The following is a 15,793-nucleotide window of genomic DNA, read 5'->3' as shown; positions in this document are numbered from 1 at the left end:
ATAAGTAAGGCTATAAATTAAAATAACTATATGTGTTGAAGGGCCAGACTTCCATGGCCATTCCATCCAAGCTTCCAAAGCCTGCCTCATGCAAAGCTGGCTGCTGAAGAGTTTCCCTTTCTGCCTTTTACTGCCACTTTCCCATGCTGGATACACAAGACATGAAAAAGGGAAGGAAGCGACAGCTGATTTGGAAATCTATATGATCTCTGGTTTAGAACTCTTAGAAATCAATGAATTTTGTTAGAAAAATGCAAAGAGGCCCTGGCAGCCAACAGAAAATTAATTATTTTGCATACATTGTGCAACAGTATTCATTAGTTTTACATGAATGCTGAGAGGTCAGTCAGGAATAGAATCCCATTGTGCTACCCTTCAAAGAGCTTGCCGTGTAATTGAATGGAATAAAGGAATTAAATATGCAAGCAGAATGAACACTAATGGTTAGCAAACAGCCCATTGCAAATACCTACAACTTCTTTGTCTAAATTCTTGAGCTGAGGTCTTAGGGGAAGATGATTAGATAAAAAACAAAAACAAAGGAAAAAAAGGATACTGAGGGATGAGCATAAAACACATGTAAAAATGAGAAGTATAATGGGATCTGAATGCTACAGCACAACTAACATGTTGTGTATTAGCACATAGCCTTACAACATACATTATTCCTGTTGTTTTCTGTACTGGGAGCATGCCATGTGTAGGGCCACGTGAGAGACATTTTAGGAAATGTGGTAAACCATATATATCATAGAGCTAGCTTTTGTTCTGCAGAACGATGGGAACACTGTGAGTCAGTAAATGGAATAATTTAAATTTGAAAATAGCTCCCCAGAATCTGCTGAATCCATTCAGAGTTAACTAGCAGGAGAACATCGCCATGAAGTATTCTGGGTCCATCTGTTGGCAATATCATGATGGAAAGAGCTTTTTAAATGCTATTTTCAATAAACTATCACACAACAGCTTGTTTCAACAATATTTCATTACCTTTCTGTTTGTTTGCCACCTACTATAAAAAACAGCTTGGAGGGAAGGAGGCATTTCAGTACTATAGACTGATGTAGGGTGGGAGGGACAGAGACGCTACAGAAACAAGCAAAATGAGAAACTATAAAAAGAAAAAATAGAAGAAACTGTAATTTTAGACCCTCTGCAGCCTAGATTTAAACCAGCTGAACCATGATGTGTCAGAAGGGAATGGTCTGCACCAGCCTGCCAATCGAATTATTGTACAGTGACACTGTCAGCCACAGGAAGCCAGACAGAAATGGCAAGTGCACCTATTAATCACCTTTAATTCTGCAAGACCTTCTGAACTGTGTGCTCCAACGAGTGCTGAAAGGAAGATTCACGTTCAACACTGTGACACAGCCACTTGTGTGGTACCAAAGCAACCTGACCTATACAACTATGAAAATATCATGTGTCCATCAGCTTGCTCCTCAAGTAAAACAAATGCCAGTGACATACTGATGGTACAAAGCCTGCATCCAATAGCATCAGAGTGGCTCAGCTGCAGAGATCAGCTCAGCAATAAAGAACAGATGGCTGCACTTGAACCCAAAATTAGTAGGAGATGAAGTTCTTTTGGTTCACATTAAAAAAGTTTCACAATTAGTCAATTCAGCTAGCTGTCCGAGCTAGCCTTGGCACACCTGATGTCATGGCTTTTTAAATAAGGATATAGATCATCTCAAGGTTTCTTCTGACTTATCCCATGATCCTACAATTCTAAAATAAACTCCTCTATGCTGATTAACTCTTTATTACTCATGCAAGTTCTAACACCTATTTACTTTAAAGTTTTGGTTTTAAAGAGATTAACTCCTTAAAGAACTATAAGGAGCACTCAAGTTTTACATACATTATGCATCTTTTTTCCCAAAGAGTATTAGAAATATGGATAGTTAGGAAGAATGGAGGTTCATAAGCAATACTATATGGGAAAGCAAAATAAAAAAGGTATGAAGCATTATAACTTCAAGCAAATAGAGATGCAGAAAGAAAAAAGTAAACCTGAAAAAGTAATATGGAAATAATACTGATAAAATCAGAATATAACCTTGAAAGAGAAGTAACAGTTTGCATAAATACAAAATACTGCATAAGGACTTCATCCATTATTAGCACTATAAGAAATATGTATAAATACTTCTCTCTACATTTGGGCCCATTCATAAAATATTTCATCCTCTTCTGCTCTTAAGATTGATTTTTAAGAAGACAAAGTATTTTGTGTTCTGTTTATGTCTTTGACCTACTCAAATGTGTAAAGCCATTACATCCTCTTAGAACATGTGCATCACAGCCTGCTATTCAAAGGAGAAACACAGCAAATAAGAGGATGCTGATGGTGAGCACCTACCTGAGGACGTATGACTTTCACTATGTTTTTAAGTGCAGTATCTGGTGATGGAGGAGAGCAGTCAGGTGTTGGGCCTGTAGAGCTGTTTCTATGGTTACCAGATCCTGGTGCAGTAATTGCTACCTGAGGTGCATTATCTGTGAATAAAAATAACATCTACATGAAATTACAAATACTTTGTATATTTAAAATAAAAGAGAACTTTGAAAACAGAAGGTCACTCAGAACATTATTTAAATGTACAAAACCTAATATAATTTAAATGTCTTTGTTAAGGAATATATTGCAAACCTACACTTACTTTTTTCAGCCCATAAATTCATTCTATGTTAAGACAAGATACAGCATTCTCTCAGTACCTAAACAAAATGAGGTGGAAACCAAGCATGAATATTTTACTTTCATTACCTTGAATTATTGACTGTGAATCCAAATATTATTGCTATGTCACAGGTGAATTGAAAGGGAGATTTGTAATTAATGCAACTTCTAGCTCATCCTGGAAAAACCTAACACATATGACTAAGCTCTACATGTTATACAAACACTTACTAACTTAGAATATGCTAACAGCCATCACTGACAACTTTCCTCAACATTGTGATCAGCAAAACTGACCAGCAAGGACTAATAACATGAATATATTCTCAGTTTCTCAGGTAAATTTTGCATTCTCCTTAGAGTTCTGCAGTGCAGTAGCTTCCCTTCCAGCAGTACCTCAGCCAGATAACCTACAGCTGGCTTAAAAACACCTGCACACCTGCATGTGTGGGGGAAACTGCATGGGAAACTGTTCTTTGGACATATTTTGCTGTTAGCATTTTATGGCACTGTGAAGGACCATTAAAAGGACTTTAAATATCATTCTTACCTTCTCTAAATGCTCAAAATGCTGTTTGATCAATGTAAAGTTAGTGAAAATCAGATCAGAGGATAGAGAGGACTATGAAATAGCTTCTCAGCTGTGAGAGTAGCCAGTCACTGGAATAACTTATCAAAAAGGCAGAAACTCCACATTACTTAAGACCTTTAGAATTGTATCAGTAAAGAAATGCTTTACTTCAGATTCTGGGGAAAGTGCCATTGCCTGTGAGTGATTATGGTGGTTATTACAGTGCCTGGGAATTTACTGAGCACCTTTGTGAGTTGCAAAGATGTGCTCCATGCTCCTAAATGTGCTGTTGCACCTGAAGCTCTGCATCAAGACAATGGTGACAAATCTCATGTCTGTGGGTCTCAGCTGACAGCCTGCAGGGTTCACAGAAGAAAACAAGTTTATTTGTGAAAAACCCAAGCATCAATAAACAAAAGCAGCTCTCTTGAGCTGGAGAATTTTTGCCTGACCAACTTCTACAGGTGCACAGATAAGCTCCTCCCTCTGCACAAGTCACAAATGCCTCTGTGAGAGCCATGACAGAAGCTTCTCTCTCTCAGTCCTACTAACCTGAAAGCATTCTTGGAAGGGTAACAGAGATACTGAAAGAAAGGAAAAACCCAGTCACATTAACAGAAATAATATAGGATAAAGGGGAATAGTTTCAGGAATGTAAACCTGATGTCCTTACCAACTTACAGATACTTTCACAGCATGAGTGATTCTAGGAAATCTGCAGGATTCTTCCTGCAGAAACACTGTGTAACTGGATGAGGTTTCTAATCAAAGTTTCTAATCAAATACAGATTGACAATTTATTCTTCTAAAACAAATGTCAGGTTGGAATGTTTCAGCAATAGTGATACAGCACTTAATGAAAGCATAAACAAAAATGCAGATGGCAGATTAACAGACATCCAGAATGGAGACATCCTGTAGATAACCTCAGGTGTTACCTGACAGAATGAACCCTCCCTCTCACAGAAACAGAAAAGTCCAACTTTTTTTAAAGTATCTCATTGAAATTGCAAGTCCCAAAGGTGTGCATTCTTACCACCCAGACAAATTCTTCCTGATTCACCAGAAGTGTGCACAGAAAGCTTGGATCAAAATTAATTTATTTCATGAACTAATAAATGTGCAGTAATACAATGCACTAAAACAAATTTTACACACCCTTAGAAAGGAAGTGAAAATTAATTCTTACAATAACATAACTGGCATGGAAGAATTTTGATAGCATTTTGGAGAGCCTTTAAGTTTCTCATATTCTTTCCTGCCTGACCTGCTGTCTAACTCTAAAACTGCTCATGTGCACCATGTAAATGAGTATTCTGTGATTTGAAAGCTCAGCTCTCCAAAGGAGGAATAGGGATTTGACAAGAAGAGAAACCTCTAAAGCCTTGCCATACTCTGAGAATCTCATAATGAGGACAAAGGCTAGATATGAGTAACACCTTAAGCAAGCTGAAAGTCTCAGCCTCTTTTGCACCAGACTATGTAATAGCATCTTCTTTCACTCTATGGACAGATAGAAAATAATCAATGAATCTCCCTTACAGAGGAATCAGAGAGTTGCTCTAAGATATCCCTGCCCTCTGTTTGGGGAGACACCAAACAAGGGACTATACTACTGCCAAGAAATGTGGGAATAAACACACCATATATAGGAAGGTAAAAAATAAATTCTAGAGTGAGAAGTGCTCCACATGAATCCAGCTAAGTGCACTTAGTGCACTTATTTACTCACTGCTGTGAGAAACAAACAGAATGATTGTTTCTGACAAACAGCTAAAGCTATAAAGAGCACAAACTCCTCCATACTTCAGCAGTTCCTGGCTTTCTGTCACTATTTCCCTGTGAGCCTGTGTGGCCTTGCTTAGCACAACTGCCCTTGAGCTATTTAGCACAGGGAAGCCTTGCAACTGCAATCAGGCAGTGTTGCAGATGCTGAAGTATCTCAAGGATGGATCACTCAAAGGACACATCATAAGAAATGTAGATTGGTGCAGATGGTAACAAATGCAGCTGTCTGCCCACCAGTTTATTCTGTTCCTTGTCAATAGTCACCTCAGCTCAGTTTAACCACACTTCAAATATGCAGAAGAGGATAAGAGAGGAGTCAAGCTGTAAGAGCAAGGTTTTGGTCTTTGCATAGGAAAGAGTTTTTGTTGACCCTGATCAGCAGTAGCTCACTGAAGGCCAGGTTTTGCTCCTTCATACAGTCCCACAGGAATGGCATTGAACCAACTGGGAGTGACAGTCTTGGAAGGAAAATTTATTGGAAGGCATACAGGATGGGGAACAGGGCTGTTACGTACCCCACTTGACAGAGCTGAAAAAAAGTTCTCCAGTTCCAATGTGTAAATACAACCATAACCAATTCAGCAACATACACAATGTGCAGCAATCTCAGAAAAGAGTAGTTACAGTCTTTCTTTCCAAGCAAAATTAAGCAGCAATACAAACAAAAGATCATGTTTATAGAGTCTAAAAACAAAAATTTTCAAAAAGAAGCTGTAAAATTTTTTAAAAAATAAACAGCCCAGAAAAAACTTCCAACTGCTCAGTATTTCACACCTTCCCTTCTTTCTCAAGGGGCTGTGTCTGACATGTAATGGTTTCTTGTAAACAATTTCTTTACTGTGGACAGCTGTTTATTTTCACAGTAGGATGCTCCCATTAGGCAACCAATAATGATTTACTACCTGGGTCTGCTCCATCAGAGAGAGAACAACACCATCAAATTAGTTCCTGCAACCAATTTGTAGGACCTGTCTGTTTATGTATACAGTACTTATAGTATCATTAAGAGAATCTTTGAATGTATTTTCTTTGGAATTAAAATTATATAATAAACATGTTTTCATTTTCCCTGGTGACAAAACTAAAGCAATTTTTTCCCCCTTTCAGGTAACTATATTGGCAACACTGCAAGTTCCAGAAAAGCATTTCATGGCAAATAGAGCTTGAAAACTTAAGAAACTACCAAATTTACCCAGGAAGGATTAGGTCTCATGCTGAATTTCTGACAGTTGCTACAGATGGGGCCAACAGGGAAGTGTTTACAACTGTCATTCTTTTCTAGTTCCTGGCTCATGTTGCAATAATCTAGATGTTTCTGTGTAAGTCAGATAACACCAGGCTCCAGGGATCATCTAGCAGCTAAGACCTAATGAACTGCAGTGTGCTCTAACAATATTCCTTCCCTCCTCCATCACACATGAGAAGGTGTGATAATAGGTTGATAAAGGTCTACATAATTGCAGCTTATTCTGATTTTTGAAGATGCTTACTGAGGACTTGATATTATCAATTTTCTTTATTTCAGGGCAAAAGGAATAGAATAGAACAAGGAAAATATATGAATGTGGCCTTTTAGCATATTGTAAGAGCAAACTAAGGTGTTATTCTAGGGCTGTCTTCTAAGATGTCAGACAAAAACATAAAATGTCAACTGTTTAACTGAGATGATTTAAAAAAAAAAGCCATACACAGGAAATTTTGCCTTTTCCTGTGCTGTGGTGACATCAGTAGTCAGTTTCATATGTCTTTTTTTTCTTAGGGAGCACTGCACAGTGAAAAATGCCCTCATGGAAAACAACAGACCTAACATCAGAGTTCAACAAATGCTTCATCAACGTTTTCATCCCACTATCTATCTACTGTGAGGACAAATTGCACACTGAAACTTTCCTAAGAGATATTTTTTTCTTATAATGTTCTCAAAGAAAAGGCACTATATGTATACAGTGCCACAATATTAACTATCAGGCAATACTAAGTACACCAACCAGAACACTTACTGCAAGCAAAATATCAAAAGCCAGACACAGCCCATTCCAGAAATATAGTTATAATTAGATTTCACCTCAGAAATAAATCTTTAAAATGGAACACACACTTAATCTAGTTTTCTACTTTCATTGCAGAAACATGCTAGCATCCTTATCAAAATTTACAGTTATGTCTGTGTTAGCTATTACATCAGTTATTTCTACAACTTAGTGTAATGGCAATGGATCAGCAGATCAAAAACAGTTCATCTGCATGACACTGCATTTAGAATATATGTGGGTCTGAACTTTTAGCACTATCTAGCAACTTATTCATTCTACCAAACACCCTCACCATACATGCTCCTCACAACTTCCAGCTTCCAGAAGGACCCTATGGTTTTGGTGCCCACCTAAAATGGAGCTTCAGATCCAGAAGGAATCTGGTTAATGTGCTCCAAAGCTGGCCTGTGACTGAAGAAGCAAACAGCAACTTCAAATGATGTTTTATTTCATATTCACATCCAGTGCTCTGAGCCAAAATGCAAATGTATACTCCACCTATTTTATTTCCATATTCTAACTATTTGTGGAGTCACATAAATACTATACTCTCAGTTTTACAAGTTTCTATAGAAATGGAAGAGCTGTATATTTCATTTTAGAGGTATAGACCAGTAATAACCCAGATTATACACTACATACCTAATGCTGTGTTTAAATATATACACTAAATTCTAAGACATCTGAAAAGACAATACTAGGCATGAACAAAATACTTAAAGCACAAAGCCTAATCATTATGACCTTGTATACTACAAACTCAGGGACTGGATAGGTTTGTTCACTGCAAATCTGGGAGAGAAAAAAGAAAAGGGTCGAAAATGAATGTGCATGAACATACATAAACATAAATATATAGAGATACACCTGCACAAATAAATGGACAACAAATGCAAAGGCACCATATGACTAGTAGTATCTTCCTAAAGCTCTGCTCAGTGTGGAATATTTCATGCAATTCTTCAAACTACTTGAAGGTAGATCAAAATCCTGAATCTGTTTTGGGCACCCCAACATCAGGGATAATGCAGAAATGTAGATAAAGGTCCAGATGGCTCAGTGACATCTGGGTTCAAAATGCTTTTTAGTGTGGTAACAAGACAGAATTAAGTTTGATCAATTATAGCAGACTCAATTTGCTAGACTATTAGAAAACTCTTATCTAGTCTGGCAATTTCTACGGATTTGAATCTGTCTCTAGAAAAAAAAAAGTTGGAATGCCTCTGTCTATTTCTATCTTTATAACTGGAATGAAAAAAGGAATTGCCACTTATAATCTTAGTGGATTGACAGATAAACCAGCAATTTCTCATTCCTGTGATAATCAAAGATATGGATGCTTTATCAGGGATATGCTGATAACCTCATACTGAAGAGACAAAGAAACTTCCCTGATTCTGCTCCAGGAAATCTTTGAGCTTGATCTATAAGCAAGAGAGAGACACAGGCCCACATAAGAATCATCTAAATCTGATTCTGTATGGTAAAGAGAATTTGGGCCCAGTGATGCCCCAAATCTTGTAGAGAGTTCATTAACAACCCTTTTTAAGGCAGAGTAATGAGAATCAACCCATTATCCTAAACCAAAACCACAGACTTCAGTAAAAATATGTGTGTATGAATGTATGAGGACAGCACTTGGGCTTGATCCATTCGCTATGGATCACTCTTGGCTGCTGGACTCCAGCAAGAGCAGATTTACAAGGCAGGAATCCAAGCCATCAAATAGAAAAGAACTAGCACAGACCTCAAACTGGGCAGAGCAGGTCACAAAATAGCAGGACCCACACTGATTTTATTTACAGATGCCATGTGTAAGACTTCTTGGACAGCATGTGTGATAAAAATGCATTGTCTCCTATAAGTGGGGGACCCATTGCAAAGATTAACAGCAATTGCATATAGTAAATTAAGCAGTTCATATGGAAATCCAGAAAAAAAAATTGAAAAATCTCTTATTTTGTTAGGCAGATAATAAAAACATTCATGTTAGAGAGTAGCCTCAAACAGGACTAAGTAATTACCCATAGCATAGGATTCAACTTTAAAGTTGTTTTAACTTGACTAAATCCCCACAGGAAATCTTCTCTGTTACATGACTATTCAATATGGAATAAACTTACCAACTACAGATAAGGACAATCATGCATTTCAGGATTTCAAGGAACAAACATTACCAGAGACATTTCAAAAGAACAGATGGAATAGTGAATAATAGAATCAGTAGGTAGCTACATTGGATGCATAGAGAGAATGGTTGGATTCAACTGTTAGATTTTGCTCTTTTGAATTTGCTTGGTTCCCACACACTTAAACCTGAATAACCATTGCTCTGAGTAGAATTGTAAATATATATCTGCAACTGTCTTGTTGAAAGCATTTGAAGCTACAAATGGCCCAGTCTTGGATGTGGCAGCTATTTCTGGTGGAATTAATTACCAGTGAAGTGCATTCCAGTGGCAGCAGGGGGTCTGTTTAGTTGTTTCTGCATCATCCAAGAGAGTTGAGTATGACTATTATCAAGTTTATATTTCCTCTAATCACCCACCTGCACAAATAGACTTTGGAACTGCTTCAAGCTTGCATAACCCTTGTAATACCAGGCAACTGTCTGGAAAAACATCTCTCATTAAGTACTAATGAGAGATGATGGGTGATTTCCACCATTTCCTGAGTAACCTTTTGAGACTGCCTCTGCAAGCTGCTGATGTCTAATTGAGCATTCAAAAACAATACCACACAGTTGCCATCTACCTTCTTTTTTGTGTAATGGCTTTTTTTGTTGGCTTTTCCATATTTAACAAGTTTGTAATGAAATGATTACACTTTTCTATGACAGATATTTCATAGATTTCCCTATTTGCACTGTCTCAATATATAGGCACCATATTTCGGGGAGTTCAGTGAAAAGCATAGGATATAGTTACAGGTGCCAAAATATTTTTTGGTTATCTTAGCCATTAACTAAAAACTGGAATGCCTAATAGTCCTGTTAAAAAACAAAACAAAACAAAACAAAACAAAACAAAACAAAACAAACAAACAAAAAAAAAAAACAAAACAAAAAAGAATGGTAGTTATTGGGGATTTGGGGATTTCTGTACTTATTTTAGAATTTAACTTATCAGTGAGAGGTCATTGAATGTGACCATGTGCATGCCATGTATTTCATAAGGCTTCTCCTAGAAACAAAAGAAATTGACCAAAGTGTGCTGTGCAAAGAAAATACTCTACTATTACAAAGGCTACAGATGATTACTGAATTAGGCTACATTGTCAAATTATTTCAGAAAATAAACCACAAAAGGTGGTGAGAGTAAGTGCTCTCAAATCATTTAAATAATGCCACAGATAGCCATACACCCCAGGGATGAAGCTCAGTTAATAAATAATTTAAACAGCCTTGAAGATAAGCCTCCCAATATGCATCTATCTACAGCTGCAGTGCAAATCAATTAATGGAAAAAACATATTTTCAGTTCTTCTAAGTATCAATTAATTAATAAAGCTCTTTATCAGAACACTGAAATCAAAGTGGTAACCAAATAAAATCTAAAACCAAAGAGACAGAAATGATGGTTTAGAATGTCTTAAAATCCTTATTCCTATTTAAAGTATCTAAACTCTCAAGCAGCTTCAGAGACATTTAGAAAGCTCAACTCTCACCCTGAAAATTTAGGTTTTGTGTTTAATATATATTTACACTGAAAGAAGTATCTTGTTAATATATATTGCATATTGTATCCAATGTAACAGTTATATTCATTAGGCACAAAGAACTTGTCCAGCAAATAGAATATAATACTAATGCACAGTCAGAATTCAGGGAATCTTGATGGGCTTTAATGTTCAATTTGAAAGAGATACCAAAGCACCTGTACCAGAGTGGACCAGTAATATAAACCAATATGTTGCTCTGATAGTGTCCAAATGACTTGAGAAACATAAAGGAAATAATGTGGATAACACAATTCGGTTTCCAACCATTAACAGCTAATTTTTGGCACTATAAATCTAAGTAAAAGACCCACACAAGTCCTGTCACTCTTACTGGCAGAACTCCTAACCACTAACAACTTCCTACTGCAAATGCCACTATTCAATTAGAACATACTTTTGTTAAATTGATCAATAGCAAATTCTTCTTGCAGTTATAACAGGTTGAATGAGAAAAACTCTGAAAGGCAACTTAAGTAATTGATTAGGAAAAAGTATTTTTTTTCAAAATTTACTTAGACAATATTCACAGAGAGTTCTGATACCTTTTCACCATAATGTAAGACATAAATAGACATAAAAGTAATGGAAATGCTCTTGGATAAAAATATAGTGTCAACCCCAGTCCTATGGGTAATAAAATTATTTTAATTGTGCTGCACTATTTATTATATATCTGCCATCATGGAGAGAATGATTTCTGAAAGAAAAAGGACATGGGGTGAACTGCAGTTGGAGCTAGACTGGAAAGAGTATTCTTAATAACAGCTGGTTTTAATGTTATCATCCAGAGCAGTTACAACCACTGTATGTGGCTATAACCACAATATCCACATATTATACTGCAGAAAGAACACATTGGGCTCTAGAGCCACAAAATACAAAATGGTCTTTTTGGTCTTTTCTGTTTTCTGATAGCAATAAAGCAGCTGGGTGTGAAAATATTCTTTCAGTTCTTCCAAAACTGAGGCATATGAATGTATATCAAGGGAAAAAAAAGAAAAAGACAAATTGGATATCCTGTTGCAGTAGCAAATTATTCTGCTGTTAGATACTATTAAATATATGCTGCATCTGTATGTTTGTGGATTGGCAATAGAAACCCTTTCCCACCCTATTTTGATATATAGCAAAATCCTACATCTCTTGCACACTTCAAGTTTTCTTTTGAGGTGGCACAAAAAGAAAATGGAATAAAAAGAACAAAAATCAAGTCTCTGTAAAGTAAGAGAAGAAAACTTTCTGGCAGCAAGCTACATGTTGCCATCAGGACTAGTAGATGAGAAAGGGAGACAGAAGCAGAGAAAATGGAAGTAAATGAGTGGTTTTTATTTAGCTTCAAATAGGGTGTTTTTTTTTAACATAACACTGATTACCTTCACTAGGAATCAATGTTTTTCTATTTTTTAACACTGAATAAAGCAAATAAATCTGTTCATTGTGTACAGTACCGGTTTATTTTAGAAATTGCTTAATATTTTCACAAATATTTTGACTTTAACAAAAATTTAGTAAGCTATGCCAAGATTTCTGCTTTCCAAATGTACCAAAGTTAATAGAGAAGTTCATCAAAAATGTGTAAAACATATAATTCTCATTAAAAAGAGCTCCAAGTGGAACACAGGTAAACATATTGAAGTATTAAATACAATCTCTTAGTTATGTCCACAAAACTACAACGTTTAAGTTGTGTTTTACTGGAGAAGTAAAGAGTGTAGAAATAAGAGTAGTTGTTTTTTTTTTAATAATAAAATCTAGTATTTCAGATCTGATTCAGGCCAATGCTGAAATAAAATTATTAACGTGGCTATTCAGTTGATAGTATGATATGAGCTAAAATTATATTCCAATTTTAACACAGTCAGCCACCAAAATAGATTCTCCTAAAGATTACCAGGCAGAAGAACCAGAAAAACTTTTTTTGGCTTGTTTGATGTTTAGGAAAGGGAAGAGTTACTGCATGGAGTGTCTGGCATGGAGCTGGGATGCACACAGGGTGTACCCAGCATGGAATAGAATTCTCATGTTCTGTAATACAGATAAAGTCACCCAGATTATAGTCTTATACTTAGGGTTCTCAACCTGATTGTCCACATCTCTGATATGGGACACAGAAATACAAGAGATTTCCCAAGACAACAAATCTAATAGCTAAATCAAATGTAATCACAGAACAAAAACTACACCTACTTGCCATCTACAGCAAGTCACAAACCATTCCCTAATAAGCTGAGTTAAACTTGCAACCTTCAATACAAAAATATCAAAAAAGCTGGAAAAACTACATATGGAGCAAGAGAGATCATGAACATTGGTAATGCTGAGAATGTCTAGAGTACCCTAAGATATTTATGTTGCAGTGTCTATTGATTAAACATTCAGAGCTGAGCAGCTTTATCATCTGAAATCAAGAGACCAAACAGTGGAAAAATGATTCTTCCTCAAAAGACAAGAGTTCTTTGTGTGATTCAACAAATAGCTCTACTGCCTTTCCAGTGTTTCTGGAAATCACTTTAGCATTTTTTACAGTACTTGGACTGCATTGCATTATAGACACAACTCAAGTGAAACACTAGCTCTTGAGCACTGGTTCTCTCAATCTGTAGGACTCGATTTCATCTTCATGCAAAATAGCACAATATGCAGTCTTGAATATAACAGGATAAAAAGTATGAGCTCAGGATAACTTGTTCTTCCCAGCTTCTAAAATGGAGTAAGATTCTAACTGAAAAGCTTTGTAGAAAATCCAGCTTAAGATTTGCAGCAAATTCACAGGTGCAACAGGAGACACACAATATTAGCTAAATGCTTATTAAGATCTCTGTGCAGTGCTAAACCAATTTCAAGCTTATACTCCTCTAGAATGTACCAGATGCATGCAAACTGTAAACAAAGTAATAGATGAATTTTTACTATTACTCCTAATATTAGGAATTTGATGAGTTTTACAGAAGTATTATTTCCCATTTATCTGTTAAGTTACTGCCATTTATGAAAGGCACTCTGAGGTGGAGTATTACTTACTAGAAATGGAATATGTTCTATGTGGTCTATATATATACCAGCCCTAACTCAAAAGTACTACAAAGAACATTGCAACAAATAATCATTTAACAAAGAAAAATTCAAATCCTGCTAAATAATATTTTCATGTGGGCTTTAAAATGCAAAACAGTCAAAAACAATTATGTTCCTTTGAATTATTGTTTTGATTTGAAAAAGGGGTTTTGTCTGACAGCATGCAGTCAAGTGTATAATGAGATCATTCTAGATGGTAATCACACCAGGATGGATGAAACTGAGCATCGGTCAGAATGCACACACTTTGATGAGCACTCATTTGCAAAAATTGCCAAGAACTCCTGTGAGGCCTGATTTTTTTTCAACTGCATTTTAATGAACAATAAAAAAAACCAAGGAAACATCAGCAAATTTTTAACATATGTCGAGCAGAAGCCATTTTCTCTGTAGAGAAAATGGAAGCTAGTCCTTTGGAAAATGAAATTACTTTAATGTAAACACATTTACTGGAACGTAGTGGATGGGCGGAGAGTGCAAATATCTTCATAATGAACTGATCTCATGGTATCAGCCATCCCCCTGTGCTTTAACTTCAAATATGACAGAGTGGTTTTAAGAATAACATTTCATTCTTCAGGATATTATCAGAGATGCTATCCAGGGGAGCATATGATGGGGAGCAATTATCGTAATTATATACTAAAAACCTTTTAGAGGGATGAAAAGGTTTAAAAGGAAAGTACATTAGAGCTGCAATATGTAAGAATTGACATGACTTGTGCAACCTCAACTCAGTCTCCTGTGCATATGCATTCTGAAGAAGCCTGTATGATTATAATGCTGTTTCTCCACATGACCTCTGCTGCATCAAAGTCATAATAATGTGGGGGAAATGGACAATTTGGAACATATGAAATTATGGCACATTACTTTAGAAATGTGGCAGTAGCAAAAGATAGTTTAAACTAAGAGATGCAAAATATTTTCTTTAAATACCAAACAGAAACTCACATGAAAATATTCAAAAGGAATGTTAAATGAGAGTTACTAAAGCTAGAAATTTTTAATCAACATATGTAATTTGTATCCAAGAATTCAAAAAGATCTGGCAAGAATTCATCTCAACAAATGGTGCTATTTCTTAATAGCAACTAGCATATTGATAAGATTTGAGAAGACTAAAAGGAAGCTAATGGAGTAACCTGGGTCATTATGGGATTTCAGTCTGAGATCAGGAATAATGGAATAGCTGATATAAATGAATAGCTGAATAACAAATGGAAGGGACATAGGTCATGTAAATTAGCATTACTTCAGAAAAACTGGATCTTATTATTTAACCTGGGTTTTTAAAATAAACTGTTAAGTTTGTTGGATAGAGGTAAACACTACAAGTACATTTGGATTATTAAAATGTATTCAAGTGGTCTATGCTTGAAGTGGAGGAAAGTAAAAGATTTGTACCCTGAATTGTTTCAGATATCTGTGCATGAGAAGAGTGCACTATCCAAATGGAAAAGAGGTAACAGTTACCATCTTTATCCTGCAAATCCATTATGGGTAAAAGGAGTGTCAAAAAGCCCTCATACATCTCATTCCTTTAATGCTCTTTGGCAGGATTCTGAAAGCTGCCACTTAAATGGGCAAGAGTCAGCCAAAAAGGGACTCTAGAAACAGCAATCACTGAATACTTCTGTCTGTTCCACTGTCTACTTTTCAGTTTGTGACATTGAAGCTTTATTTTAGTCCTGCAGGAAAAATTCTGATTTCTTCAAAAGTCAAGAAGTTGAGAAAAAAAAAAAAAAATTATCATAGTGCTTTGGAGATAGAGTCTGCTACTCATGCAATGACAAAATTGGAGGATTTCAATTTTCCAGTTATTAATTTGAGAATTTTATGATAACAGAGGTTTGTCCAAATACAAAATTTCTCTGTTTAAAGTAGAATAACTAAAGGAACAGCTGTGTTAGAGGA

General features: G+C 36.0%; 1 protein-coding gene across 2 annotated transcripts in view; it reads right to left on the bottom strand.

Moving 5' to 3' along the window:
• ANKS1B (ankyrin repeat and sterile alpha motif domain containing 1B) overlaps positions 1 to 15,793 on the bottom strand; it is a 398,734-nt gene that overhangs the window by 261,331 nt on the left and 121,610 nt on the right. For both annotated transcript variants that reach the window (XM_056481972.1, XM_056481971.1), the window contains exon 11: positions 2,369 to 2,505. In XM_056481972.1, the coding sequence (XP_056337947.1) occupies positions 2,369 to 2,505 (137 nt within the window). The remainder of the gene's footprint in view (positions 1 to 2,368; positions 2,506 to 15,793) is intronic.

The sequence above is a fragment of the Oenanthe melanoleuca genome, chromosome 1A (genome assembly GCF_029582105.1).
Source record: "Oenanthe melanoleuca isolate GR-GAL-2019-014 chromosome 1A, OMel1.0, whole genome shotgun sequence".
In the NCBI taxonomy this organism is placed as follows: Eukaryota; Metazoa; Chordata; class Aves; order Passeriformes; family Muscicapidae; genus Oenanthe; species Oenanthe melanoleuca.
Note: the sequence above shows the minus strand (reverse complement) of the source record. Positions and strands in the feature narration are given on the sequence as shown.